Source organism: Apodemus sylvaticus, chromosome 6 (assembly GCF_947179515.1).
Source record: "Apodemus sylvaticus chromosome 6, mApoSyl1.1, whole genome shotgun sequence".
Taxonomy (NCBI): Eukaryota; Metazoa; Chordata; class Mammalia; order Rodentia; family Muridae; genus Apodemus; species Apodemus sylvaticus.
The window spans coordinates 124,477,760-124,505,042 of NC_067477.1; the positions used below are offsets into that span (position 1 = coordinate 124,477,760).

General features: G+C 46.1%; 1 protein-coding gene across 1 annotated transcript in view; it reads left to right on the forward strand.

The window, feature by feature from the left end:
- Nucleotides 1-26,990, forward strand: part of Vit (vitrin) — a 108,276-nt gene extending 81,286 nt beyond the window's left edge. The window contains exons 9-15 of the mRNA XM_052186751.1: nt 2,227-2,271; nt 4,027-4,089; nt 7,414-7,561; nt 20,878-20,981; nt 22,167-22,393; nt 24,417-24,930; nt 26,428-26,990. Coding sequence (XP_052042711.1) covers nt 2,227-2,271; nt 4,027-4,089; nt 7,414-7,561; nt 20,878-20,981; nt 22,167-22,393; nt 24,417-24,930; nt 26,428-26,606 — 1,280 coding nt within the window. The 3' untranslated portion in view covers nt 26,607-26,990. The remainder of the gene's footprint in view (nt 1-2,226; nt 2,272-4,026; nt 4,090-7,413; nt 7,562-20,877; nt 20,982-22,166; nt 22,394-24,416; nt 24,931-26,427) is intronic.
- The last annotated feature ends 293 nt before the right edge of the window (nt 26,991-27,283 follow it).

Below are 27,283 nucleotides of genomic sequence, written 5' to 3' on the forward strand. Positions count from 1 at the left end.
GGATGATTGCAGCATGGGTGGGTGGATGGATGGATGGATGGATGGGTGGATGGATGGGTGGATGGAGATTAGGCTCAATCCCTGGAGCCTGCTGACTTGTGCTCAAACTATGACCAAAGCAAATGTTGGTGTCCTAGTTTCTCCAAGTGCAAAATGGGGTCATAGCTTTTCTTAATTCAGGCTCGATGTGACACTGCTTTCAAGGTGATTCTGGCTGACAATGAACAGCTCTAGGGAAATGCTAACATTTCCTGAATGTTCTTTGCACTGGAGCGTGCCCCGAACACAATTCTTTCCTTCACTCTAACTCATCTGTGAGATGGCCAAACAAACATTGTCACCCTGTTTTGGTGAGTGACACTTTCAGGGTGACTGTGTGCACACATCCCTCCTCCAAGTCTCTGCTGTGAGAGTCAGGGCAGGGTAAGTCCTCACGATGCCAACGTTCCGTAGGAGAAGGCTGTAGGGGAGCCACAGGCTAGGTGACGCAGCACACCCATGCTTTGGCATGGTCTTCTGACTGACTCCTTCCTATACCGCCCTGTCCCTCCTTGACCCCCGAACACAAAAGTCCTTTTACACATTTACTTCTCATTGGCACAAAGTCCAAGACACACTGAATCTCAGCTGTCCAAATATTTTTCAGCTATTAACGAATGTGAGTTTGTTCACATTTGTCACCGAGCGGGATGAAAGAGGCTTTGGGGACAATGGTAAGAAATTGAGGTCACCAAAGTAATAATAATATGCTTAGCATGGTAGCCTCCATGTGAAGAAAATTTAAAACATTTTAAGAACTTTGGACAAAACCAGCATCTTTTTACAAAGGAAAATAACATAGTGCTGATTTTCACCAGCAGGTGACAGTAGAGTAATAAGGGTAAAATAACAAGATTTAAAGATCATTATGAAGGATTCCATGGCAGGAAACTATCTCACCCAACATAGTTAAGGCTTGCCTTAAGCAGGTTAAATCCAGGTCTTAACAATAAATTTGGACATACAAAGGTGTGTTAGCCTTTTCAAATTTCCCTGGCTTCTTAGCATACAGAATTAAAAATAATGCCTCTCTTTGAGTGATTTAGTAGTTCCAATCCCCCAATACGTTTGCACTGCCACTGAGCCCCACCTAACCTGATCGATTTCCCAAATAAAAGCAGGGAGTGTCGGACCAAATGCCCTTCTCCTTCACCCTCCCACCTCACGGCCTGTCAGAGCCTTAGAATCCAAGTGACACGCTTCTTTACCCTGTGTCCTGGCTTAGGTTGCGACTGCTGTGATGAAATGCCATGGCCAAAGCAGCCTGGGGAGGACAGGGTTTGTTCGGCTCACACTTCCACACTGCTAATCATCACCAAAGGAAGCCAGGACAGGAACTCAAGGGAGGCAGGAAGCTGGAGGCAGGAGCTGATGCAGAGGCCATGGAGGAGTGCTGCTTACTGGCTTGCTCCCCAGGGCTTCTTCAGCCTGCTTTCTTCTAGAACCCAGGACCACCACTCACAACAGGAGGGCTGGCCCCTCCCCCATCAATCACTTATTAAGAAAATGCCTTTCAGCCAGAGGCATTTTCTCGCAGGAGGTTCCTTCCTTTTTAGCTTGTGCCAAGTTGACACAGTCAGCTCACTCGACTGAGGTACACAATGAGAGGAAACCCAGAAACTGGTGGAGGGGGTCAGCTTTGGGGAAAAAATCCAAACATGCAGAAAGGTGTAATTAAAATGGTACTAGTCACACACTAGATGGTTAGAAAGTATGGACGGGTGGATGGGTGGGTAGGTGGGTGGGTGGAGAAAATGAATACATGACCAGACAGGTGGGTAAGACACTAGCTCAGAATATTTCGGAGGGCTACAAGGAAAATAATCCCGGGCTCTCAGTAATCTAAGACAAGGGTAGCATACTCTGCTTTGTTTGGGTAGGTGGTGACTCCTGGTCTCAGCCACTAACGTAGTAGGGACTATAAACAGAATGCTAGGTGCGTTGGACAAGATGAGCCTTTCGGGGATCCTAGGATTCCTCTTAGCCACACCTCTTGGAACAGTGGGAAGGAAGTACTTTAAGATCTTCTCCATGTGAAAGAATCTCACACTGCTTCCTCCAAAACCCTAGCCCCATCTTCTAACCTTCCGGCTTCCGCCTGGTTTGGGAAGCCACGTTCTAGCGGTTCTCTCCCGAGCTTATGTTGGTTTGGTTTGAGTAACTTTGCTTCTTTTTATTGAAATTCAGAAGAGATGGATGAATGGAAGTCGGGACCAGTCCTTTTAGATTCAGGTAAGCATCCAGCTGACCTCTTCCGGCCGATTAGACCAGATGCACAGCACTGAAGGAGCAGGAGGATGTAACAGCTCAGCCGGTGGCTTAGGAGGTCTAGCCCAGCTGGAGGGGTCTTTCTGAAGGGTTTCTCCAGGGACTTTCAGGTCCAGGGATGGGGCTACCAGACTTCCCTAGGGATATCTGGGCAATATTGGTTTTCCAAAATGGAGAGGGAAGGCAAGACGGTAAAGGCTGGAGTAGGTGATTTCCCTGTAAGATGGCTGTAGACCCTCGCTTCTCCTGGCAGCATTCACTGTAGTTCTTTATTTCAGTCTGTTTCTGTGAAATGGTGCTCAGAAGGGCTATCTGGCGGTGGGGCATGCCTTTAGTCCTAGCACTCAGGTGACTGATGCAGGTGAATTTCTGTGAATTTGGGGCCAGGCTGGTCTACAGGGTGAGCTCCCGACCAACCCAGGCTACACAGTAAGGCCTTGTCTTGAAAAATTGAATTAAATTAAAATTTAAAAAATGAAGAAAAAAAGAAAATGGTATGAGGTTTTCCATTCTCATCAATGTGTGTGTGTGTGTGTGTGTGTGTGTGTGTGTGTGTCACTGAATACCACATTCAATATTTGACCCTCTAACAAAGGCTTCCAGTTCTTGGTAAGAAGCAAGATTTTACTAGCAAAGTGAGACAGGGATATGAAAGCCCAACCTCTGAACTTGGTGTGTGTGCGCGCACACGCAATGGAACATTGAGATATGTCTTTGCAAAGCATCTGACTGAGAAATACTGTTGAACACTCAAAACAGTATTTCCAAATGATGTGAGGAGGTGAATGGAGCTGGCTGACCTTTAATAGGAAGATGAAATCACACACACACACACACACACACACACACACACACGCACACGCGCACACACACACACACACACACAGAGAGAGAGAGAGAGAGAGAGAGAGAGAGAGAGAGAGAGAGCTACAGTTAAGAGCAGAAACAGACCTCTATACCTGTCTCCACAGCTGGAAACTTCCAGCACAAGGCATCCTGAAAACTGGGAGACCTATTTGCTAAACAAGTTTGTTGCCTCTGAGAAACCCACTGGTCACAGCCATCCTAAGAAATCTGTGCTTATTGTGTGTGCGGCTTGTTACCCTCTGTGTCCCTAATAAGCCTTCCACCCCTACCTAGCTACACCCCACCCTCACACAACCTCTTCAAACATGAGCATTGCACATCTCTGCCTCCAGCCGTAAAGTGCCAGGGGCGAGAGGCTGTCTGCCCTGCTCTCTTATTTGAACTGTGTTTCCCTCTGGTGCACACACAACCTTTTCCAGATTGCCCTCACGTGTCTAACTCGTCTCTGTTCAGTGCCTATATCACCAAAATTTGGCCAAGGACCCATACGTACTGAGCATAGGGAAAGTTTGGATGAGCCAGAGTCATTTGTCCTGACCTCAAAGTTTTCAGAATTTTAGATTGGATGGATAATTTATACCCACACATCTGTAATGCTTTCGCATAAATAAACCAGAATGCAGATAGAACTAGTTAAAATGAGAACAGAACAGGACCCCCTGAATCCCCAGCGGCACTCTTGGGCAGGCTGTCGGTACTTGTTTTTCCTCGGGATGGGCCCTGTGTAGAGAAGAGGCAGCTGTAAGCCGAGCCCGGGGCTGGGTATGAATGTCTGCTCTGTCCTGTTCTCTGGGGTAAGGCCAGGTGCTTCCTATGCTTGGAAATCACAACAGCTTTTGCTTCTCTTTCCAGGATTTGTGCCAAAAGAAGAACTCAGCACACAGTCTTCGGAGCCAGTGTCACAGGGAGATCCAAGTGAGTTAGTTCACCGAGAGCTGGGAGCCCGGGGTGGTTTTAACATCTCCTCTGCGTACGGACTTCCATTCAGACCCACCTCTCTTCTACCACACATCTATTTCGCTTCCATCTTCTGACACTCGGTTCTAAGGAGAATGGAGAGCCTTTGAAGGATTTAAAGTATGTGTATGAGGGAGGAGATCAAGGGTTTTTTTTTTTTAAGTCACTATGGCAACAGGGTGAAGAATGGGAAGGGGTGGCAGTGGAAGGGTGGATGAAAAGAATAGAGAGGCTGATCATCAGGGTGGGGTACCACCGGAGTAATGGAAGCCAGGCCTTGGAGTTAGAGAAATTGGTAGAATCAAGAAATATAGAAAAGGAAGAATCTATAAGTTTGGAGTGGGGCAAGAGACAGGACAGTTAAAAATGGCATCTGCCGGTCTCTGGAGACCACTTAGCCGGCAGAGGCGTTTGTCGCTGGGCCTGCTGGCCTGGGTTCTATCAGTGATGGAGAGAAACTGCTCCCACGAGTTACACACTGTGTGGTGGCATATGTGTGCTCTCCCCCACACACACTCAGCAAACATGCAGATCTAATTCATATTGTAAAAAAAAGGGCTTCTGCGACTGGATAAATGTCACTGTGGTGAGGAACTCAGATTGGAGCAGGGTTGGGGACAGGAAGGCTGTGTATGTCTGTCATTTGCCGTGAGAGATTCAGTCCAATAGCAAGATCTAATCCATGGATGAGACTGACCATTCAGTTGAAACAAAATCAGAGAGAATCAGGGCCTCCATCCCAGACCCACTGACTGGTCTGCAGCCATCGTTACCAGAGGTCCTTGAGAGTGGCTCGCAGGTTAATTTTTTTAGTTTTTTATTTTATTTTATTTTGGTTTTTTGGATTTGGATTTTTGGAGACAGGGTTTCTCTGTATAGCCCTGGCTGTCCTGGAACTCACTCTGTAGACCAGGCTGGCCTCGAACTCAGAAATCCACCTGCCTCTGCCTCCCAGAGCACTGGGATTACAGGCGTGCGCCACCATTGCCACCCTGCTTGGCTTGCAGGTTATTTTGTGGGAACTTCCTAACATATGTGACCTGTGCATGATTCTGATAGATACCATCCAAAGTTACAAAACACAGGCTTGACGTGTTATATTGCCCAAACCATGAGTTCATCTGTAGAATTGCATCGTGGAGGACTGTATCACAGAATTAAGAAAATCAGTCCGTTGATTCCCTGAGACACCACATAACCTTCCGTCTTCATCCGGAACCTTTCTTGTGGCCATAAATAAGACACCAATACTGTACACCTCCTGGCCCAATTCCACCCATTAATACTGATGTCAGTCTCACATCAGCCACAGAAGAAACCTGCTGGGTCTTAGCCTGTATATGCTGTGAGATAGAAACCTGGTCATGAAGAGACCCTGGGAGTTTAGAGGTATGGGCTTTTGCTCAGTAATAGATTGTTGGCCTAGGAAGTGCAACAAGGCCTTGTGTTTGGTTCCAGGGATGAAAAAAAAAATCCTAGGAAGGGTAACAAAGGAGACTTCTGTGTTATCCGTCAGCAATCGGCCAGAAAGTCAAGAGAACTAAGCGGATAAATCACTTGCTTCAAAACTGAACACGTCGTTCCTGAACATAGTTCACGATGTAAAAAAAAAAAATGAGCAAAATGTCCTTGAGGAACGCAAGCAGATGCTACCAAATCTACGTACTGAAAAAAAAAAGAAAGAAAGAAAAAGGGAAACCCGTTATTCCCCCCCCCAATCGATTTTCCTCTATCTTAAAAGGCAATATTGAACTAATCTCCTGGCATCTAAAAGGAAAAACCTTTGTTCAGGAGTGCTTCTCAAACGTAGGGGTCATATTTAAAGGCAAATCTGTTTCTCTGTGTTTGAGTGGAGCTCCTGAGTCCGTATTCCCACCTACCGCTGGTGTTGGTGGACCAAGAACCCTGAAGAACATTACTGCCACCTGCTGGCTATAATTCACATTGCAAAGCAAAGCCCAGAAAAACAAGCATTGACCATCAGAGCCAGTGTCACAGGGACACAGGGACTTTATAGCAGTTCTCCCTATCTTCTGCTTCATCTCTGTCTTTCGTGGACCACATTTAGATTTCACCTATTTCCTGAAATCTTCGTCTCAGAGGTTATGCTTGGATGTAGGCACCATGGGAGAAAGCCAGCTAGACAGGGAAGGCTAGAAGGCACTTGGGGCACAAAGCTCTGAGAGTTGCTGAAGAGCTAAGAAACAAAATAGATGGAGTAGAGGCAGACAAACACCCCCGTGGTCTTCTCAAGATCTCCCCCGTTTTCAATAGCTGTTTCAGCCCGTTCTCGGGTCCAACTTTTACTCCATCCACGAATCTGCAGAACCACTTGTGGATAATTATTTCTAATCAATTTTGCTTCAAACTTTGTCAGCTCAGAAGCATTTGGGACTTGCAACAGCCCTCCCTTGCCTTTAGCACTTTTATGAATGGAGAACAGGCAACACCAGCCCCAGGGAAGCTGTGCACAGTTTAGGGACGTGTGCGCAGTTTCTCCCATGCCCACCAGGGGGTGCTGGCCACTGGGTGGTCTTGGAGGCTGTAGATCAAAATTCTTTATTCTCCTATCTTCCTTGGAAGTATTTCTGAAATACTCCTGCCTCCCAAAAGCATTAATTCAATAATCCATTCTTTGGTTTTTTTTAAATTAATCTTAAAGCTATATGAACTCCAAAAAGTGCTTCTGCTCAGGAATGAGCAGTCAGTTTTAGCATACTGAGCCGGTACCACTGCCAAGGAGGAGAGCAAACACGGATTTGCAAGCTGCGTAGCATTCGTAGCATTCGTTGAAAGGCTGAAGTTAGTCCCTCCCTCCGCTCTCACTGGCTTCCTGCACGCCAGATCCACTTCACCCCTGGTTTTTCTATTTCACAGTTTTGACTACCATCATCAATTGCGATCTAAAAATAGTAAATGGAAAATTCTAGAAATAAATAACTCCCAAGATTTTATTAGTTGTTATTATAGTATATTGTCATAATTATCCTGCTTTGTTATTAGTTATTGCTAGTCTGTTAGTGTATGTAACTTATAAATTAAGTTATACATAAGCTATATATAGTTTAACTTATATAATATACATTCACATATATAGTTTAATTCATACCTGTGAATGTATATTATATATAATATTGTCCATATATGTGAAAACAACTAAATTATATCATTTGATTCTTTTTTTTCTGTATATTTCCCTGAGTGGGAGCACTGAGAGACAAGATGACTAGGTAGGAGCACTGAGAGCCACGCAGAATCACAGAATCCTTTTCCATCCCTCAGACTGCAAGATTGACTTGTCATTCCTAATTGATGGGAGCAGCAGCATCGGCAAGCGCCGCTTCCAGATCCAGAAGCAGTTCCTAGTGGACGTCGTCCAGGCTCTTGAGGTCGGCCCTGCCGGTCCTCTCGTGGGCGTTGTTCAGTACGGGTAAGTGCAGCTCTTGCTGAGCCTGGTTATCACTGCACCCCTAGCTTCAAGCCGTGTGTGTCCTGAAGCGCTGATTCATTCTCTTCTCGAATGCAAATGTAAAACAAACAAAAAAAACAACAAAAAAACCCCAAAACAAAATAGAAGGAATCCAGCTGTGGTCGAGGAGGAAATATGAGAATTCCCAAAGGGAAGAAAAGGTTCATAATACGTGCTTGTGAGTAACTGCCGTTTGTACTCTCACGATTGCTATAGACAGTGTTCATTGTAGGGACTAAGGGCACTGGGAGCAAGCCACGAGTAAACTGCTTAGGCCATCACCAGTTCTTCATCTTGAGACAAAGAGAGCTAAATTCCCTTTAGCCTTGACTATGAAGACGTCTGTTTGCGAGGCCTGGGTGAGATGCTATCGGTCACATTGAGTCAGGCTATACATTCTCTTTCCTCCAAACAACCTTGGTCTTTCCAAAGTATATTGATGAAGTCCCCCCAGGTGACAGGGAAGCCCCAGGGCACAGAGAGGGGGCTCCACCAGTTGGCTGAGCCCTGAGATGACTGGTCCTAATCTATCCGGTTATTTCATTAAGGGTAAGGCTTAAGGGGGCCATAGCGACCTTCCAAACCCAAGCTTCTTTTCGGAATTCGGATTCGCGATAATAAATCAACCTTAGTTCAGATACGGATGTGTTTCTCCCTACAACAGAACCCAAATATGACAGGTCATAATCAAAAGAACAAAACACGCATAAATCTCCATTTGTACACACGTTTCAAACAGGCAGACTGATCAACAGCAATATACGCTAGCCATCAAGGGGATTTGGTTACCCATGATGTTTTTCCTCCTCATGTACCGGTAGTTTAGCCCTTGGAACTGGAAATCAGCACGGAGGTCAGTGCTCTTGCTCCAAAGCTTCAGTGACAATACGGTCATTCCTTCTGAATAAAAATAAGCATCCCAAAGCTCCAAGCCCTGCATACATCTCCCAGCTGGCAAGCATCCCGAGGGCTACCTAGAGCAGTGTCCTAGTACCAGTTGTGGTGTGAAGACCTTAGCAGGTGTTTGGGTTGCTAGAAACATGCTAGTTACTCTACTTTGAGTTACGAGAAAAATAAGTGAAAATGCTTTCTTTGTCAAGTAACCTATAATGTGTATATTTCCAGAATTAAATTTGAATATATTTGTTCCCCCCTTTTATCTCTGTCACGAAAAATTAGTGGCTTGGCTAACTGGTGCTTATAAATAGTTGAGAGTCAATTATAAATAACCAATCACTACGAATGCCACCAAAGTTTATGACCTATTGGGTGGGTTTTGACTTGAAATCTGGGAGAAAAAAAAGGAAAAGGTGGCCTTTTGGTTATTGTTTTCTTGTTCTCCAAATGTTGACCCATTTTTATTATTATGTTATTCTTTAAGATAGCAAATGCAGAGCAAGCCTTCTTATAAAGAGTACATTTCAGTATTTAGTGCCAGATGTCCTAGTCAATTTTATTGGAGGATTCAAAGCTTGCTGTGTTATCTTGCATCAAAAATAGCTGATTTAAAAGCTTGCATGTACCTGGGTTTCTGGTGTGATGGGAAAATAAGGTGATGAATATGTCAAGGGAAAGAAGAATGACCAAAGAAGTGTTGTGTGCCAACAAGAATGAGGATTAAATAGTGTCTTAGCTAGGGTTTTACTGCTGTGAACAGACACCATGACCAAGGCAAGTCTTATAATAGACAACATCTAATTGTGCTGGCTTACAGGTTCAGAGGTTCAGTCCGTTATCATCAAGGTGGGAGCGTGGCAGCATCCAGGCAGGCATGGTGCAGGAGGAGCTGAGAGTTCTATATCTTCATCTGAGGGCTGCTAGTAGAATACTGGCTTCCAGGCAGCTAGGATGAGAGTCTTAAAGCCCATGTCCACAGTGACACACCTACTCCAATAGGGCCATGCCTTCCAATAGTGCCACTCCCAGGGCCATGCATGTACAAACCACCGCAAATAGTAAATGTGACAGGGAAGCAAAAGCAATAGAGGATCCCTCTGCCCCGCAGAGGTTCGAATGTGGCTCCTGAGTTTCTGTGTCAGCAACTTAACTCTCAGAGCAAGCAATGGTGATGTGAAGTGGGGGCAGCCAGAGGTACTTAGCAACAGAGGCGCTGGAGACGGCCAGGGTACTTAGCAATGGACACACTAGGGATGGCCAGGGTTAGCCTTAGACCTAATCAAGGGAGCAGCTTAACTATCAAGAAGGTGGCTTTGTTACAAAAATGGCTTTGCAGAGGGATGGTGTATCACTGAACGCTCCCCCAAAATGGCGTCTTCAACCTCCAGAAACATAAGAAATAAAGTTAATTTTCTTAATAAAATACCCCACCCACAACATGCTCATACAGTGACACAAAAGGAGCATGGCCCCTCCCCCAGTTCTCTCCTCCGTTTTCCTGACGTGATCTCCGTTTGGAAGACAGCTTCCACACCCTTGCTTTCCCATTCACTTTCTAAACATGCTCCAGTGTCTGCCTTTTCTCCAACTGTATTAATTTAATTTAAAGCATTTAGGGCACATGTGTGTCTGTCCCTCTGTTTTATGCTCGTATACACTAATCTGTCATCTTCACCTTGCCTGTAGCAGAGTGGGGAGGGAAGCATTGTGAACCAGCTGTCAGGGGATCTGAATTCTGACCTTAGCCCTGCCGGAGGACCTTATGCAATCACTTAACCTCTTCATGTAAGTGCTGACACCTGTAAAATATGGGGTCAACTGATGATTTATTAGGGCTCCGCCAGCCCTGGCGTTGTATAATTCAATGGCTGTCTCAGAAGAAAGCCAATAAATGGATGCTGGGCTAAGAGGCCAGCAAGCTGTTTCCTCTTGCTCTCCAGTCCCAAATTGCAGGGTGGCCTGACAAGGCCAAAAGGAGTCACGCTATCCAGCTGCAACTGCTCTTTATGGAGGGGCACAGGTCCCGCCTCCCATATCTCCTCAGTCCTTTCATCTCTAAAAGATATTCGTGCTGGCAGAGGTGGAGAGTGGGTGGGAGAGACTGGACAAGGTGCTGGCTGCTGGGCTCAGGTCTGCGGAACTGATCAGGGAAGAGCTTGTTGGGTGGGAATCTGACTCCTCTGGCCAGCCTTGGGGTTCTCAGCAGATCTAATTGCCTTCTGTGTGAGTCGGGGTTCTTCAGAGGTACAGAACCAATAGGAAATCTGTTTATCTGTATGGGTTTATTCGATTGGCTTACACAAGTAGAGCCTCAATAGTCCCACAGAAACTAACTGCCAGCAGGCTGACAGCCAAAGAACTCAGTAGCTGACTGGGCCAGGAAGCTGCAGCCTCAAAGTAAGAGAAAACAACGATAGTCTGAGGCCAAACGCTTGCCTCCCAGAGAACTGCTGGTTCAGGTCCACAGTGAACACTGAAGAAGCTGCCGTCCATGGGCAGCAGCAGAGGAACTCATGGTGATGTGTGCTCCCTCCTTCCGTTTTAAATTATTTATTATTTATGTAGGTATGTATGTATTTATTTATTTAGTGTGTGTGTGTGTGAAAGAGAGAGAGAGAATGTGCAATCATACACATGCCATGCACACATGTGGAAGTCAAAAGACAACTTGTGAGAGGTGGTCCTCGATTCTTCCGCCATGGCCCTAGGGACCAAATCGTGGTTGCCAGGCTTACACAGGAAGCAGCTTTGCATATCTAGTAATCATGCCTCGGTTTCTCTGTTTTTCTATTCCCTCTCAACCCCCAGACTGTCGAATGACAACACTAACACCCTGGGTGGCTCTTCCTCAGTTCACTTATACCCACATACCAAAACTCTCCGGGTGCACCGTCTCTCAGGACGCACCTGGACATACACCGAGCATCTTGCTCCGTGTTTGCACTCTCACATGGAGATGAAATCATCCCTTTACATCAGAGTCATGGAGCCTAAAGAGTCCTGGTTTTACCTTGCTGTGGTGAGGTCTACAGGCTTTGCCAAGAGGCGCCTATCCCATCAAGAACAGCCGCGGAGGAGGGAGAGGAGGTTGAAAAGGACTGGAGGACACCGGGTGACAAACCACCTCCATCTCTCAGACGCCCACCTCCATCTCCACTGTTGCTGTGCCACACAGCTTCCTGAGGAGGTCCCTGGGAGAGCTGACTCAGAATTCAGACTTTGAAGTTTAGACTACAGGAAATCAATTAAGAACTTCAAAGTCCTGTGCCAAGCAATAACAGGAAATAAGAAAAGCCCAAGATGTATAAAGTTGTGAAATGCAACACGTTGGGTTCTTCAGGAGCCCTAGTTGAAAGATCCTACTGGGACAAAGAACAGGCCCACAGGTAGCCCAGTGAACTGAAGTGATTATTGGGGGTGTTTGCAAGTCTGGGTGTCTCTCGGGCTCTTCTGTTCTCTTCTTAGAGATCAGCATCCTCTGCCGGGTCTCCTTCCCTCTTCCCTGCCTGCACAGCTCATAACCCACAATCATGGCATCCTGTCAGCCACCAATTGAACAGGTGCCATTTGGTGCGGACTCAAAAAATACCACACAGCTTTCCTAAGAACACCTACTAAATGCCCAGCCATGGGAAGAGGGCAAGTATCAGGCAGGTTAATCCTTCAAAGGCCAAACAAAATCGACTTCCAAGGCAGACTGTTGCTCCTGCACTAGAAAAGCAGTTTACAGTGGATACTTCCCACCAGAGTCGGTGCTGGAAACCAAGGTCACAGATCAAGGCCCATCTTGCACACACATTCTAAGTTAAAATTATACAATCAATAGGCCTGTGATCGCACTTAATACCGAGGGGTACACAGACAGAGCTTGTTGTCGTTAGCTAAACTCTAGCAGTCAGGGTGACTATAAAGAGTGCGCTGTGTAGCTCAGCCCACATCCACAGGTGTTAACTACCCCTAGAACATCAACAGGTCTAGCTGCCCCCCCAGAACACCCATAGGTCTAACTGCCCCCTAGAACATCCACAGGTCTAACTGCCCCCTAGAATACCCACAGGTCTAACTGCCCCCTAGAATACCCACAGGTCTAACTGCCCCCCAGAACATCCACAGGTCTAACTGCCCCCCCAGAACATCCACAGGTCTAACTGTCCCCCCCCCCAGAACATCCACAGGTCTAACTGCCCCCTGGACTTCAGATTTTTTTTTTCATTTCAGCCCTATAAATGGAAGAGAATTGTGCATTTTCTCTTAGACTTCATTGACAACTCCAAGACATCAAAATAAGAAAATTGGTTTCTTTGCCCTCGGGTTTACGGCAGCTATCTCCTTTGTAGGCTGTGACTCGTGCTACACCTCCTATATTTTCTTGCTTTTTGTCCCGTGATTTTCAGCCTTGAAGACTTGCCATCACATAAGGTGACACATTAGGCATGCCAGAGCCTTCTGTGGATCAGTGGCGCCACCTATCTGCAGACAGTCAGAGTGGAGGGAGGAGGGAAATCTGCTGCATTTCAAGTGTAGCAGAGAGACTAAAAGCTACCCGCAGACAAATGTCTGAAGGCTCTAAACCAAAGAGACCTCTCGGACATAATTAGAGTGAGATGGTCACCTAGCTGACCCAATGCAACAAGTCTGTGAAAGCAGAGGACCTTTCTTAGCTGCTGTCCTCCAAGGTCACCCACTGGCCGACTACGGAGATACCTTTGAGGACAGAGGAGGAATGAGCCAGGTGCGTGGGCATTCTCCTGAAGGTGTGCACCCTGGCAGCACCTTCAGCTCTGGGCTCCAGACCTTGGCAACTGTGAACCTGATATGTATTGTTTAGGTCATGCACTTGCAACAGCAGCGATAAGAAATAAGTACAGCCAGCAATGTATTCCCCCTGCCACACGGTTTGTGTCGTGCAGTACAGCAGGGCTGTGGCTGGCAGGTGTGAATCCCAGCACACACATGCAAGTGCACAAACGCCGTGCACACGTGCACCTTCCTGAGTGAGAAGATTTTTACATGGGTTCTTGGGATAGGAAGGCTCTGACTTCACATTAGCATCACTCAGACAGCATCTAAGAAATGCTTCTTCCTTCTCCCCAGGTCGTGGTAGTTATGTTCCCAGATATGTGGAACAGAATCAGGAGAGAGGATAAAGACTTGAGATGGATACTTTAACCTCCTGTTCCTATGAACTTGATCTGTGGCCAGCGATAGAAGCATTGATGCCCCAAGTGCAAAACTTACTCTGTGCCTCAAAATAAGGTAGAAGGTAAAGACTGACAGGAGAGGTTGTCCTCTGACATCTACACATGCTCCATGTACATGCTTACCCATACTCACACACATGCACATACATATCCCATATACATGCATCATATACCACACACACACACACAGACACGCATGCATGATAAGAGAGAATTTTTAAAAAGAATCTTGAGCTTTTTCTTTACTGTAGAAACTCCAAGGCTTGTGTTTGATTTTCTTCTGGAAGATATATCAAGTAACTGACATGGTTTAGCAAATACACCTAGTGAGTTTTAGCATCAAGGAGGTAGGACTCAACCTCCCTGCTCCCTGACCCAAACCCTTCAGAGAAACCAGCGGTACTCATCTCTGACAGGTGTCCTGGATTCCAAAACCTGCTCCCAACACCCATTTGCTATTGTTCAAATTATCCCTTTCTATACACAGATCATGTCTTGGCTCTGCAATTTCTTTGCATTAAGCTTAATTCTTTTTGCAAACGTAGAACAATTTTATGTTTTTGTCCTTAAACCGTAAACCTCTTTGTTTTCTCTCTTGTTTTCCAAGTATATCTCTAATCCTGCTGAGGCAGAAAATGTGGTTTCATCTCATGAGAACTTGTAATAAATTAAAAATTCAAAGATTGCCTACACAAAAATATTATGGTTGTAATCTTTTAAATGTTATTTTCCCCTATTTTCTATTTTCATAACAAAATACCTGAAGGTTAACTTATAAGGAAGATAATTTTGTTTAGCTCACATTTCCAGAGGTTTGAGTGTGTTACCAACTTTTGCCTAACTCTGGTGAGGAGCTTATGGAGGGGGTTAACAAGGCGCAGAGGTACACATGAGACATATTCTGCGGAGCCATGGAGAGGTGCCAGGTTCCTCCTAACAACCCTTTCCTGTGAGAACCTAAAATCCTTCCAAAGATAGTTTCCTCTGTATGTAGTAGATACCATCCGCTAGGGTCACATCTGATCCTACCTATCTTAGAGATTCTTCCATGTCAACACCGTGACTCAAAAGACCAAGCCCCTAACACATGAACTGTTCAGGAAAAGCAGCATCTAAACCATAGTAGCCCTGTCTGAAAAATAGCCAGGTGACTGTGTCGGGCAGCCTTCTGATTCATCCTGGAAAAGAACAAACACACCCACACATGCCTGTGCTTTATCCTAAGAGTTGCCATGAGCTTACAGGTTAGCAATCTGTTCATTCCCTTGATTTAATCAGAACGAAATTTGGTAAGCATTATTGTTTACCATGTATTAAGTCATTCTGCCCTGTGACATTGAAAATAATTTAAATATAAGATTTAAATATATGTAAGTAGTTGGATTACAAGTTCCAGGAAGACCCTTGATGAACTAGTTTCATGTTTTTGCCTATAATCATAATCACCATCAATTAAACCATTGGGAAGGGTTTCAGCCTTTGAATCCACTAAGATAATAAAGATATGTGATACAGTTTCTCTCTTTAGGACTCCACAGTCTAGTTAAGGAGGCAATATTTTTAAAGAAATGACATTAAATAAAATGAAAAGCACCTTTCATCAAGTGTATGGATAGCTGGGCTATGTGCCTCTGAGGACCAATCTGTGTGTGATATGTAAATACACGGTGTGGTGCAGGAAGGTAGAGATGGGTGGAGAGTGCTCTACCACACAGACAATGAGCCAAGGAAGAAGACAGGTGGGCCTTCCCTCCCCTCCCGGGTGTGTTCCCCAGTATGCATTCACTCCTAAGTGCTAAGCCCTAGGGATCCAAAGTCAGGAAGATCACCTGCTCTTGGGTTACAGCTGAACCACAGGATTTGTGTATCTACCTATCTGCAGATTGGGTGACTTAGTCAGGGTGTCTATTCCTGCACAAACATCATGACCACGAAGCAAGTTTGGGAGGAAAGGGTTTATTCAGCTTACACTTCCACATTACTGTTCATCACCAAAGGAGGTCACGACTGGAGCTCAAGCAGGCCAGGAAGCAGAAGCTGATGCAGAGGACATGGAGGGATGTTTCTTACTGGCTTGTTTCCCCTGGCTTGCTCAGCCTGCTCTCGTATAGAACCCAAGAATACCAGCCCAGGGTTGGCACCACCGACAAGGGGCCCTCCCTCTTGATCACTAATTGAGAAAATGCCCCACAGATGGATCTCATGGAAGCACTTCCCCAACTGAAACTCCTTTCTCTGTGATAATTCCAGCCTGTGTCAAGTTGACACACAAAACCAGCCAGTACAGTGACTCACTAAAATGCACATTCATTTTAAAACCACGTTAGTAGGCTTTTACAATCATTTCTGGTAATATGCTGAGGTGGGGGAAAATATTTAGTTACCTGACTAAACACAATTGAATGAGGTAACAGATGGTCTTACTGTCTCAGATCTTTCCGAGAGTCATTTTAATAGTTAAGTTATAGCCCTATAGCTCTCTCTCTCTCTCTCTCTCTCTCTCTCTCTCTCTCTCTCTCTCTCTCTCTGTCTGTCTCTCTCTGTCTCTGCGTGTGTATGTATGTGTGTGTCTACACATGAGCACACTTTGCTTTGAGACTGCTATTTTAAAAGTAAAAAGAAAGCTAACATGCGGTACACAGAAACATGTTTGCCAGGTAAGCACAGGTGGGCGGGCATGAGTCACCTGTGCTAAGTACAGGTGGGCATGAGTCGCCTGCGCTAGGTACAGGTGAGCATAATTTACCTATAGTTAAGACTAGGTGTGCATGAGTCACCAGCAGGTAGCACAGGTGGGCATGAGTTACATACAGGTAAGACGAATGGGCAAGAGTGACAGTGATGTTGGTTTTGGACTCCATGTTCATGAGTCAACAGTTTGGTCCTTTGGGGAAATGTGCTGATCTGGGGGTGAGTGTACCCCATAAAGTGCTGAAGAAACCTCTACAGTGTAATGGAGGTGTGAACTAGGAACAAGCCTGAGTTCACAGACTCATGGGAGAGGAGCTGGTTGGAACGTAGCTAGCAGAAGGGCTAGGTGTGGTGGCAAACACCTTAAATCACGAAGCTTGGCAGGCAGAGGTAGGTGGGCGGAGTCCAGTGAGCTCAAGGCCAGTCTGGTCTGCCTAGAGAGTTCCGGGCTAGCTTGGGCTACATAAGGTGAGATGCTATCTACAAACAAAACAAAGAACCAGGAAAGGAGATGGGCTGTGGGTTCAGTGGGAGGGCACTAGTTCTAGTGTCATTTCTTTGGCTGCAATTGAATACTCTGGCAAAAGCAACTTAGGAGAAAACGAATTTACTGCAACCAGTAATTCCTTGTTGGAGTACCACACCGAGGAGAAGTCAAAGCAAGAGTTCAGGACAGCTCAACGCAGCCATGAACATCAAGACAATAGATGGGAGCAGGCCCAGTACTTGGCCAGCCTTTCCTACTCTTACAAGGTAAAGAGCCCCAAACCAGGATATAGTGACCTTCACTTTTAGGCTGGACCTTTCCACATCAGTTAAGTGACCAAGACAATGTCATAGACATACTGAGAGGCAGACCTGATGTAGACAACCTTCACCAAGGCTCTCTTCCCAGATTCTTCTAGGCTGTACCAAGTCAACAATTAGAGCTATCACAGTACATGCATACAGCCTGAGTCCACCACAGAAGAGAACAACAGACATGAACTGCATTGCTGGGAGGCTAAAAGCCAAAGATGTTTACATCGTGCCCATGAGGAAATGCTCAACATTTTTAGCTGTTGCTTTATTTATCACACTCTCTTCAAAGCCTCATTCCCAGTGACCTCATTCCTCCCACTGCCTCAGGGTTTTACTACCTCCTAATAACACCAGTCTCAACCCATGAGCCTTTGAGGGGCCGTCCAGATCCAAATAGAAGCTTAGTCGTTCAGTCAGGAGACCAAAGTCTGAAGCTGAGACTAGGAAGGATGGAAGGGCTATGAGAGGCGGGTAAGAGGTGGGTCTGACTGGATGTGGCATTTGGTGAGGAGAATGCTAAGTACTGGATAGCTCAGTGAGTCAAGGAATCCGGAAGAGGAGTGGAACTGAGCAGAGCAGACCGGAAGGAGAAACGCCTTCAGTTTGGGAACCTGAGTACCTTCTGATGGAGATATGTGAGCACCATTGCATGTGTACCTGAGGTTCAAGAGAGGGAGCTTGCCAGTGCGTACTGACCGCTATTGACAAGTTGAGAAGATGTCCATGCTGAGAGCACCCAGGAAACCCAGAATAGAGACCTGCAGAAGTGGGACAGGAACTGTTGTTTATCTGGTAGTGTTCACTGGGGACCTTGCACTATGTGATACACTATGAACTAGAGAGAATTGAATCAGCTAGGGCTGGGGGTGAAGGAAGAATAAAAACCACGAAAATAGAAAATATAAAGACTACTTGCTAGAATATAGGCAAGTATTTCACTAGAATATGGGAAATCCTAAAATGGATGCATAAATAAATAAGGAGAGTTAATTGGTAAGTTGTAATTAAATCACGAATGCTTTGTAAACCAAAATATAAAGTCTAGCAATAGGAGTACATTTTTTTTCTTAGCATAATAAAACAACTAATCTTTGAGCAAATAACTCATAGTTTTGGGGTTCAAGGGCAGGGACAGTAGCATCAACTCAAGGTCAGGTAGGATCTCTCAGAAGTTAGGCCATCACATTGCCCATCAGTATGCCAGAGAGCATTCAAAGTTCAGCTTCACTCTTGGGATGACTCACTGGCGTTCAAGGCTCCCACCATGGTCACAACAATCCCTTTCAAGTGACCAGCATGTCTCACCAGACCTACACTCACCGAGGTCTTGTGACCGCTTGCTACTGCCACCTTAGGGACTAACCTTCCAAGATGTGAACCCAAAATAATATTCAGACCACAGCAAGGAGCTTCGTTCACTCATTCATTCATTCATTCACTCATTCATTCATTAATTCATTCTTGGTGCTGGAGATTGAAGCCAGAGCCTAACCCACGTTAACCAGGCATGAGCTAACTTTGATGCTGTGGATCAAACCCTGGGCTTGGCACTTGCTAAGCACATTCTCCACCTCTGTTCTACATCCAGAGCCCCAGAGGAGTTTTGAACAGAGCAGTCTTACAGGCAGAGTTAGAACAGAAGGAAGATCCCTCTGGCAGATGCGTCTGCCGGCACTGCCGCAGCTAACAGAATTTCATAATAGAATCAGGAATAAAAGTTAAGGCAGGCAGAACTGCTGGGACGTGATGGATGGGGATGTGGGAGCATTATGTGAACAAGTACCAGATTTGAGGTCAGTGCCTGGAGGCAAAACAGCACTTACTGAACTGCTCAGAAGGTAGTGGAACCTTGAGATTGCTAACACCTGCCACCTGCCACTTGGATAAGCACACCTTCTGGGCATAGCGACCATCAGCTTGCAGGACAGTGAAGAAGGTTGGGAATAGGAAAGGAAGAGGGATGGGAAGGAGTCAGAGAAGGCCTCCTTCTCTGGAGTCCTGATGATTACTTAGTTCCCTGTGGACCACACTGCAGTCCCAAGATCGTGTTACGGACACACCTTAGAGTTCTCACCCCAAACTCTCCAAGCAGCTGCTCAGTGCTGGAGAAGCTTTCAAAGGACTGCCCAGCATTTGAGGACTTGCTCCCACAGCCTGTCCTGGCTCTGTGATGGGCAGGCTCCCTTGCTCAGAAACTCGGAGTTTCAAGATGACAGCATGTTTGAACCAAGCAAGGGCTCTTTGGAAACATGCAGCCCCAGGTGGCTGCACAGGATGTGCACCCAGGGGGTCTGCTCTGCCTGTGGCGGAGTGTCAGTGGCTCCAGAGACAAATTCCTGCTGCTCTGTGACTGGGGGTGCACACGCCTGGCACTAGCTTCACCCCTCTGGTACTCCTCCACACCCTCTGCCTGACAGTTTCAAGCCTGGCCCCATTGCTCTCCCACGCCTGCATAACTGTCTCTAGGGAAGGGTCCTTATTCTGTCTCACCAGAGAAATCACTCCAGATCTGTCCCAGCTGTCTCTTGTCAGCCTTCAGGGAGATGACATTGACCTTCTGGTGATATTTTACTCATGTCACTCACTGACTTGCAGGAGTCACAAGATGAGATGGGTACAGTGGTCTTCCTGGCTCCACTATTCATAAGTGGTTCCAGTGCTAGGGGCACCCGGGGCATGGCTAACAGATGCTACTCTCTGGTTACTCAGGGCATGGCTAACAGCTGAGACCCTTCCTGCAGAAGGTCTAATGGAGAAACATTGAGAACTCACCGCTCCTAGGGTAGAATCCCACTGGACCTTAGCAATGTGAATGTTTTGATGATTTTTTTTATCTCTGTAAAGACTTAAATGACTTCTCAAGATTACACAGGTAGACCAAGAGATCCTGGGAATGAAGAAATCATTGTCCTGATCCATATATTCACCAATGACCCCACCAAGCCAGTGTGAATTTCCAATCCAGTGTTCACACAGTGGTCCTAATTAAGCCAATGGATCACAAAACCAACCCAAAAAATCATTAATTTGGGAAATGGAGCAGTAAAGGTTGAATGGGGATGTGGGTGGCAGTGAGGGGGTATGGGAGGAAGATAAGAGGCTAGAGGAGGGAAGACAGCCAGAACATATCATATATGTAACATGTACATATGTAACATGACAACATGTAAGATGTTGTCGAGCAACAAAATCAAGAAAAGAAAAGGCAATTCCATCACCGAGGAAATAAAGAGAGCTTTCCCCCTCTCTAAGAAGCCAAAACTCGATGCAGCAGTGTAGGGGAACACCAGGACAGGGAAGCAAGATGATTTGGGAACAGGGGGAGGGAAGAGGGCTTATGGGACTTTCTGGGAGGGGGAAACTAGGAAAGGGGAAATCATTTGAAATGTAAATAAAGAATATAGCATATAAAAAAAAAGAAAAAGAAAAGAAGCCAAAAGATAACAGAGCCATGATGTAGTCAAAAGTAGAACTCAACCTTCCAAGCCTGTCCCCAGCAGCCTGCTGTCCCTCCCCTGCCTGTGGAGGACCCCAGGCTCCCTTGTCTTCTGTGGGGCACTTCATGATCACTGTCAGGAGTTGTCACTGCAGCCATTTTTGTTTGTATGTAAAGGAACTCACAGTGATATCTGCCTTCCTCCGGAGGGAATAACTTTCTAGCTAACTTTTATTTCTTGTTCTCTTTAGAGACAACCCTGCTACCCAGTTTAACCTCAAAACTCACATGAATTCTCAAGATCTGAAGACAGCTATAGAGAAAATTACCCAGAGAGGGGGCCTTTCTAATGTAGGTACGTGACCCAGATTTGAGTAATTCTTCCTTGTTACCATGGTTGCACCTCCTATGTGGCTGTCTTATAATATTCTATATTGGAGGAGGTGGAAAAAATAACCCATCAAGAAATGTCACACAACCTCTGTATCCTTGCTAATGTATCACCATAGATTCAGGTACAAAATGGTCAGAACACTTGTGCCTCCGACTTCCTGGCTTTGGTTGCAGCCACACTCTCAGGCCTAGAAGGACAGCTATTGTGACTACTTCATGACTGGCCTATAAGCTGCTAACTAGTTAGAACCAAATTTTGTCACCAGTTCCACTCAGGAGGTCCTTTAGGGGGGTCTTGTTCCTATCAAAGTTGTTGAAGTGGTGACTTTGCGGAGAGGTGAGTCCTGTGTTTGAAAATGAGTAGAGGGGTGGATGCCACTGAAGGTCCAAAATCTAGTTCTCAGTGGGGCAGCTGCAGAAGGTCCACATTACCTTTCAAGCAGAGCAGACTGGACAAGAGGAAATGTGTCCACACCAGCCATGGCCGCAGACTGGAAGGAAGTGCTTCACGGAACTCAAGGCCAAAGAAATTCAAGTGCAGGTTACAGAGTTTGTATAGAGTAAGGCAGTGAACAGGACTTAATTCGACAGAGCATCCTTGGAGCTACAGAGAGTCAGGATAACTAGTTCCCTCCCTCTCGTTACCAGAACATTAGTATTTGGCAAATGCAGAATCCTTCACCGCAGTGCAATGCTAAATACCCACAGCATAGGCAAGCCACCAGATCCATGTCCGTACATCCACATTACCTGCATCGTCAGCATGATAGAAGGGATTGCATGTTTGTGTCCAATTCAGGAAAGGGGCCCTTTTGATCTCATGGAAGTCTTTTTCCCCTGCTTGCTGGACCCTAAAATGTTCTCCTTCTAAATATGAGACAATTAGAAGTTCTGGGTTTAAAAGTGCAGCTGAAGAGAGACTATGACAGTTGTACAATATTGTGAATACAATTACTTCTGCTGTGATAAACACATAAAAATGATACATATACTTATATGTAATGATATATACAATACACACACATATATATATATAAACAACTTGAAGGATGAGCATACTTTTCTAGACCTCTTTGTGCTGCTATGATCTATTCTTATATTCGTGTTACCACTATCATTTCAAGCACTCATTTTCTTCCTCTTCCAGGCCGCGCCATCTCTTTTGTAACCAAGAACTTCTTTTCCAAAGCAAATGGAAACAGGGGCGGTGCCCCCAATGTGGCTGTGGTCATGGTGGATGGCTGGCCCACCGACAAAGTGGAAGAGGCGTCACGAGTTGCAAGAGAGTCGGGGATCAATGTCTTCTTCATCACCATCGAAGGAGCTGCTGAAAGGGAGAAGCAGCATGTGGTGGAGCCCAGTTTTGCCAGCAAGGTAGATAACCGTCCAGTTATGGGGGGTGTCTGGGGAGCCACCCCAACACAGAAGCCACTGCGCTCCGAAGTGTTCTCACGGCCTCAGAGTTGCTTTCTGGGACCTTGGAATGTGATGAATCTCGTAAGCACGTAGTTGGGCCTCCCCTGGGGAACCTGAATTTGTTCTTTCAAAGCCAAACTTTAGTGTCACTGTAGAGCCAGCAACGTGCAATCAGAGGGCAAGAGCAGTGTCCCCAAACTGTCACTGAAACCTCCTCTTGTTCCTCTCACAGCATCAAAGGACCCCAAACGGGCAGGCAGACCACACACACACACACACACACACACACACACACGCTACAAGTGAATCCAGTCCATCTGACAAATGAAACAAAGGAATTCTGCACTTCCCGGATCAGAACAGGCATGTTCCTCTGCCAGGCCTGGAAGGCCCAAGGGCGGTGGCATCCCAGAATCGCTCCCAGACACCTGCTTCACAGCTCTCACGTTCTATGATTATCCAGGCCTAAGCCATCCCAAGGCCTAAGATAGCACTATGTCACTGGTCCATTCCGCTTTTGAGTCCCCCCCCCCCCAGTTTACTCTGAAGCACCCTGCCAGTCCCCTCCATCCAAATGCTTCCTGTTGCAGCTGAGACACCCTGCAAGGAGGGCCAACCTTTCCTGGTCAGCTCGCTATGACCTCCACACACACACTGTGTTTCTGCAAACAGTGTCCCAGCCACAGTCAGCGCCACTACTGTCTCCTGCTGTGACTTTACGCAGGCTCTCTGTGGGACTCCTTCTCTCCACCCACTACCCAGAACTCAGCTCCGTGCCCGCATTCATCTACCTAGGCTGTGGAAAGTTTCATGATCCCCATTTAGGTGGTGATAAATCAATAAAAAGCAAAAAAGATATAAATCAAATAAAAAAATATAGATTTACCTAGGAAAAGCTTAAGTTACTTCTTGCTTAAGATAATTTTGTTGCCGGGCGGTGGTGGTGCACGCCTGTAATCCCAGCACTCTGGGAGGCAGAGGCAGGTAGATTTCTGAGTTCGAGGCTAGCCTGGTCTATAGAGTGAGTTTCAGGACAGCCAGGGTTACACAGAGAAACCCTGTCTAGAAAAAACCAAATCCCACAAAAAAAAAAAAAAAAAAGATAATTTTGTCACTATACAAGTTCATTCGTGGCCATCAAGTCTGCCCATGTCAGGTCCCCAGAGATCAGTAAGGAGGAGGAGTGATGAAGCCACTTTCGGGGCAGGAGCCTAGTCACTTCCAAGAACATCTAACCAACTTGCTCAGGAGTTACTTGCCAATCCCTTCCATTTTTCTTTTCTGGAACAAGTCTGGGCACAGACAAATAAACACTCATTTGCCCAGAGGCAGGGTTGTACGGCAGGCAGAGCTCAGAGTTTACTGGCAGATAAAACTGGCGTTCCAGTTCTCAGGGGCTCAAAGGTGTCCCTTCACAGCTGGCCCCGTGTTCCCTGATGTTGCAAGATGAGAGTGGGTACCAAACAAGAGACCACAGGGGCTTCTAGAGTGGCTCTAACACGGGTGGTCCCTCAGCGAGTCTGAATCCCTTCCGGCAGCGTCCATGGCAGCCCTGGAAACATCCCTGTTTGTGGATCAGAACAAGAGCTTTATTTAGCCTTCCCCTGTGATGGTTGGTACCCACAAAGCTACAGCACTGCTGGTTTACAGCACAAATGAGTTGAGAAGCCAGTGGAGGTATAAACATAAAGCTAAAAGCCAACACTGCACATCCCCTTGTAAATGTGTTCATTGAACCATTTTTCCACTGAGACAGGGACCCAGCTGAGGGGGAGAGGGAAGAGAGTGAGTCCAGATGTTACTGGAAGGGCCTTGACCTCAGTAGTACCCAGCCAGGAAACTGGAATAGACAAAGTGTGCTCTGAGGTCTAATATCGGAAGTAGGACTCGGAGAAGCCTTGCCTGGTGGCCAAGGGTCTTGGTGGCAGACTGAAGGATTTGACTTCTGATCTAGGCTCGATCCTTCCTTTCTCTCCTCCAGGCTGTGTGCAGAACAAATGGCTTCTACTCCTTCAACGTGCAGAGCTGGCTCAGCCTTCACAAGACCGTGCAGCCCCTGGTGAAGCGAGTCTGCGACACGGACCGCCTTGCCTGCAGCAAGACCTGTTTAAACTCTGCGGACATTGGCTTTGTCATTGATGGGTCAAGCAGCGTGGGGACGAGCAACTTCCGCACAGTCCTGCAGTTCGTGGCCAACCTCAGCAAGGAGTTTGAGATTTCAGACACCGACACGCGCATCGGGGCCGTGCAGTACACCTATGAGCAGCGGCTAGAATTTGGGTTTGACAAGTATAACAGCAAACCCGACATCCTCAGTGCCATCAGGAGGGTGGGGTACTGGAGCGGAGGCACCAGCACAGGGGCCGCCATCCAGTATGCCCTCGAACAGCTCTTCAAGAAGTCCAAACCGAACAAGAGGAAGGTAATGATCCTTATCACTGACGGCAGGTCTTACGACGATGTGCGGATCCCAGCCATGGCTGCCTACCAGAAGGGTGAGCGCTCCTACTATAAACATGAGCTCAGAAGCATCTTTTGAAAGGGGAGAGGACCAATGTCCTTGGTGCACAGGGAGTGTCTTCCCTTTTATGTATTGCTTCTGTCTATGACTTAAAGTATCCACAGGGAACTAGAGGGGTAGCTTACTAGTTAGAAACTCTAGCTGTTCTTGCAGAGAACCTGGTTTCCGTTCCCAGCACCACATGGTGACTCACAACCATCTGAAACTCCAGTTCTAGGGGATTTGGCGCCCTCTTCTGATCTCTGTGAGCACCTTACATGCACATATGCACATACAGACAAAACACTCATATACAAATAGATTTTTCTTCTTCCTCCCTTCCTTCTTCCTCCTCTTCCTGCCTCTCCCCCCCCCTCCTCCTCCTCCTCCTCCTCCTCCTCCTCCTCCTCCTCCTCCTTCTCCTCCTCCTCCTCCTCTGTTCATAACCACAGGGAGAGCGGTAGGGAGAAACAGCATAGGATCTCTGAGAAGAAGACACAGAATCAAAAGGATTCTGCGTAGGGGTTTCTTAAATATTCCTCAAGCATCCAGAGCCTGCAAGTGATGGGACAGTAACCTTTTCTTCAACATGCTGTGACCTAAAGCTCCTTCCATATGGGCATAAAGCAGCAAAGGGGAAGTTGATTCACTGCTTTATCAAAGATGTCAAACCTCTAGCTTTATTGTCACCAAATTGTGTTTGTAACTTTTATATAATAATAATGAATTTTAAAATGTAATATTGAAAGCAAATGTTCATTTTTGTTTTGATTTTTGCTTTTGATTTTTTTTCAGGGAGCTATTTTTCTATATGACTCAGGCGAGCCTCAAACACAAAATCCTCCCGTCTCCACTCCCCAAGTACATGCCACAATAGTTAGATGAAAACTTCTATTTTTGTCAGTGACTTATATCTTAGTTGGGGTTTCTATTGCTGTGAAGAGACATCATGGTCATGGCAACTCTTACAAAGGAAAACATGTAATTGGGGCTGGCTTACAGTTTCAGAGGTTCAGTCCATCGTCATAATGGCAGGAAGCATGGCGGCGTGCAGGCAGACATGGTGCTGGAGGAGGAGCTGAGAGTTCTACATCTTGATTCACAGCAGGAAAAGATTGAGACATGAGGCCTTTCTTGAGTTTCTGAGGAGCCAGCAGTATTGAGTCAGGAGTCCATTCTACTCAAGGATGGCCACCTTGCTACCTATTTCTTCATCATGGCTGTAAAAGACCCTAGGTTAAAATAAGGCCAAAAGACTATAAACTCTTAGGACACAGCTATATTAATTTTGTTGCTGTTGCTATAGTGTGGATATTCAAAGTGTTTATTGAATAACTAGTCACATTGTTTATTTCTAGAAACTAGAGAACTCACCTGGGTTTTCTCATCTCTTTTCTTTGGCACACTTCTGATTTGGGGAACCCAGAGGGAAATATTGCTTGTCAGCGCCTTTGCATGGGACACTTGCTTCATCACATCTTTGTCTCCACAGGGGTGATCACATATGCAGTAGGCATCGCATGGGCTGCCCAGGACGAGCTGGAGGTGATTGCCACTCACCCTGCCAAGGACCACTCCTTCTTTGTGGATGAGTTTGACAACCTCTACAAAGTTGTGCCCAGAATCATCCAGAATATTTGTACAGAGTTCAACTCACAGCCTCGAAACTGAGTTGGGAACAGACAAAGGATGGCAGATGCTGTCTTACTGATCCTTGGGACTGTCCCCAGCATTGTCCCTATTGGGGGGAGGGACGGGGGAGGGCTCTGATAGAGCTTGGAAGATGCATTTGGTGTGACTACTCTTTGCCATTGGTGTTGCAAATGCTTCAAAACCTACCAGTGAAGAAGCTGACCATCAGGTCTCAGGTTGGGTTCAAATACTGCATGGCGCTGTGTGGAGAATCCACATTTTGACAGTTGTTTTCAAAGTACATATCCAGAGGAGAGTACAGCTCTTATGACAGGAAAGAACTGAGTGTTTATGAGAAGTTAGTTTACATTTCTCTGTAGTTGTCCATACATTTCTGTTTACTGTTTTCTTCCCTTTTTTTGTCATGAGAATGTAGGGATTGCTTAAATAAATGTTTCAAAGAATTACATGAACATTTTCTAATCATGTGATGAGAAGTCTCTATGTTTGTGGTGAATCCATACTTTACGATTCCTTTCCTTGCAAAACAAAACAAAAACCACTCCTAGATGCGGCTATATACTAACGTGAGGTGAGAGGAGCCTGACTGAGCTTTATGTCCTCACCCAAGGACACACCTATTAGCATGTAAATACACACACAGGTCATGCAATGGAGGACTCAGAGATGGACAGGGGAGTGCATGTCTATATCTC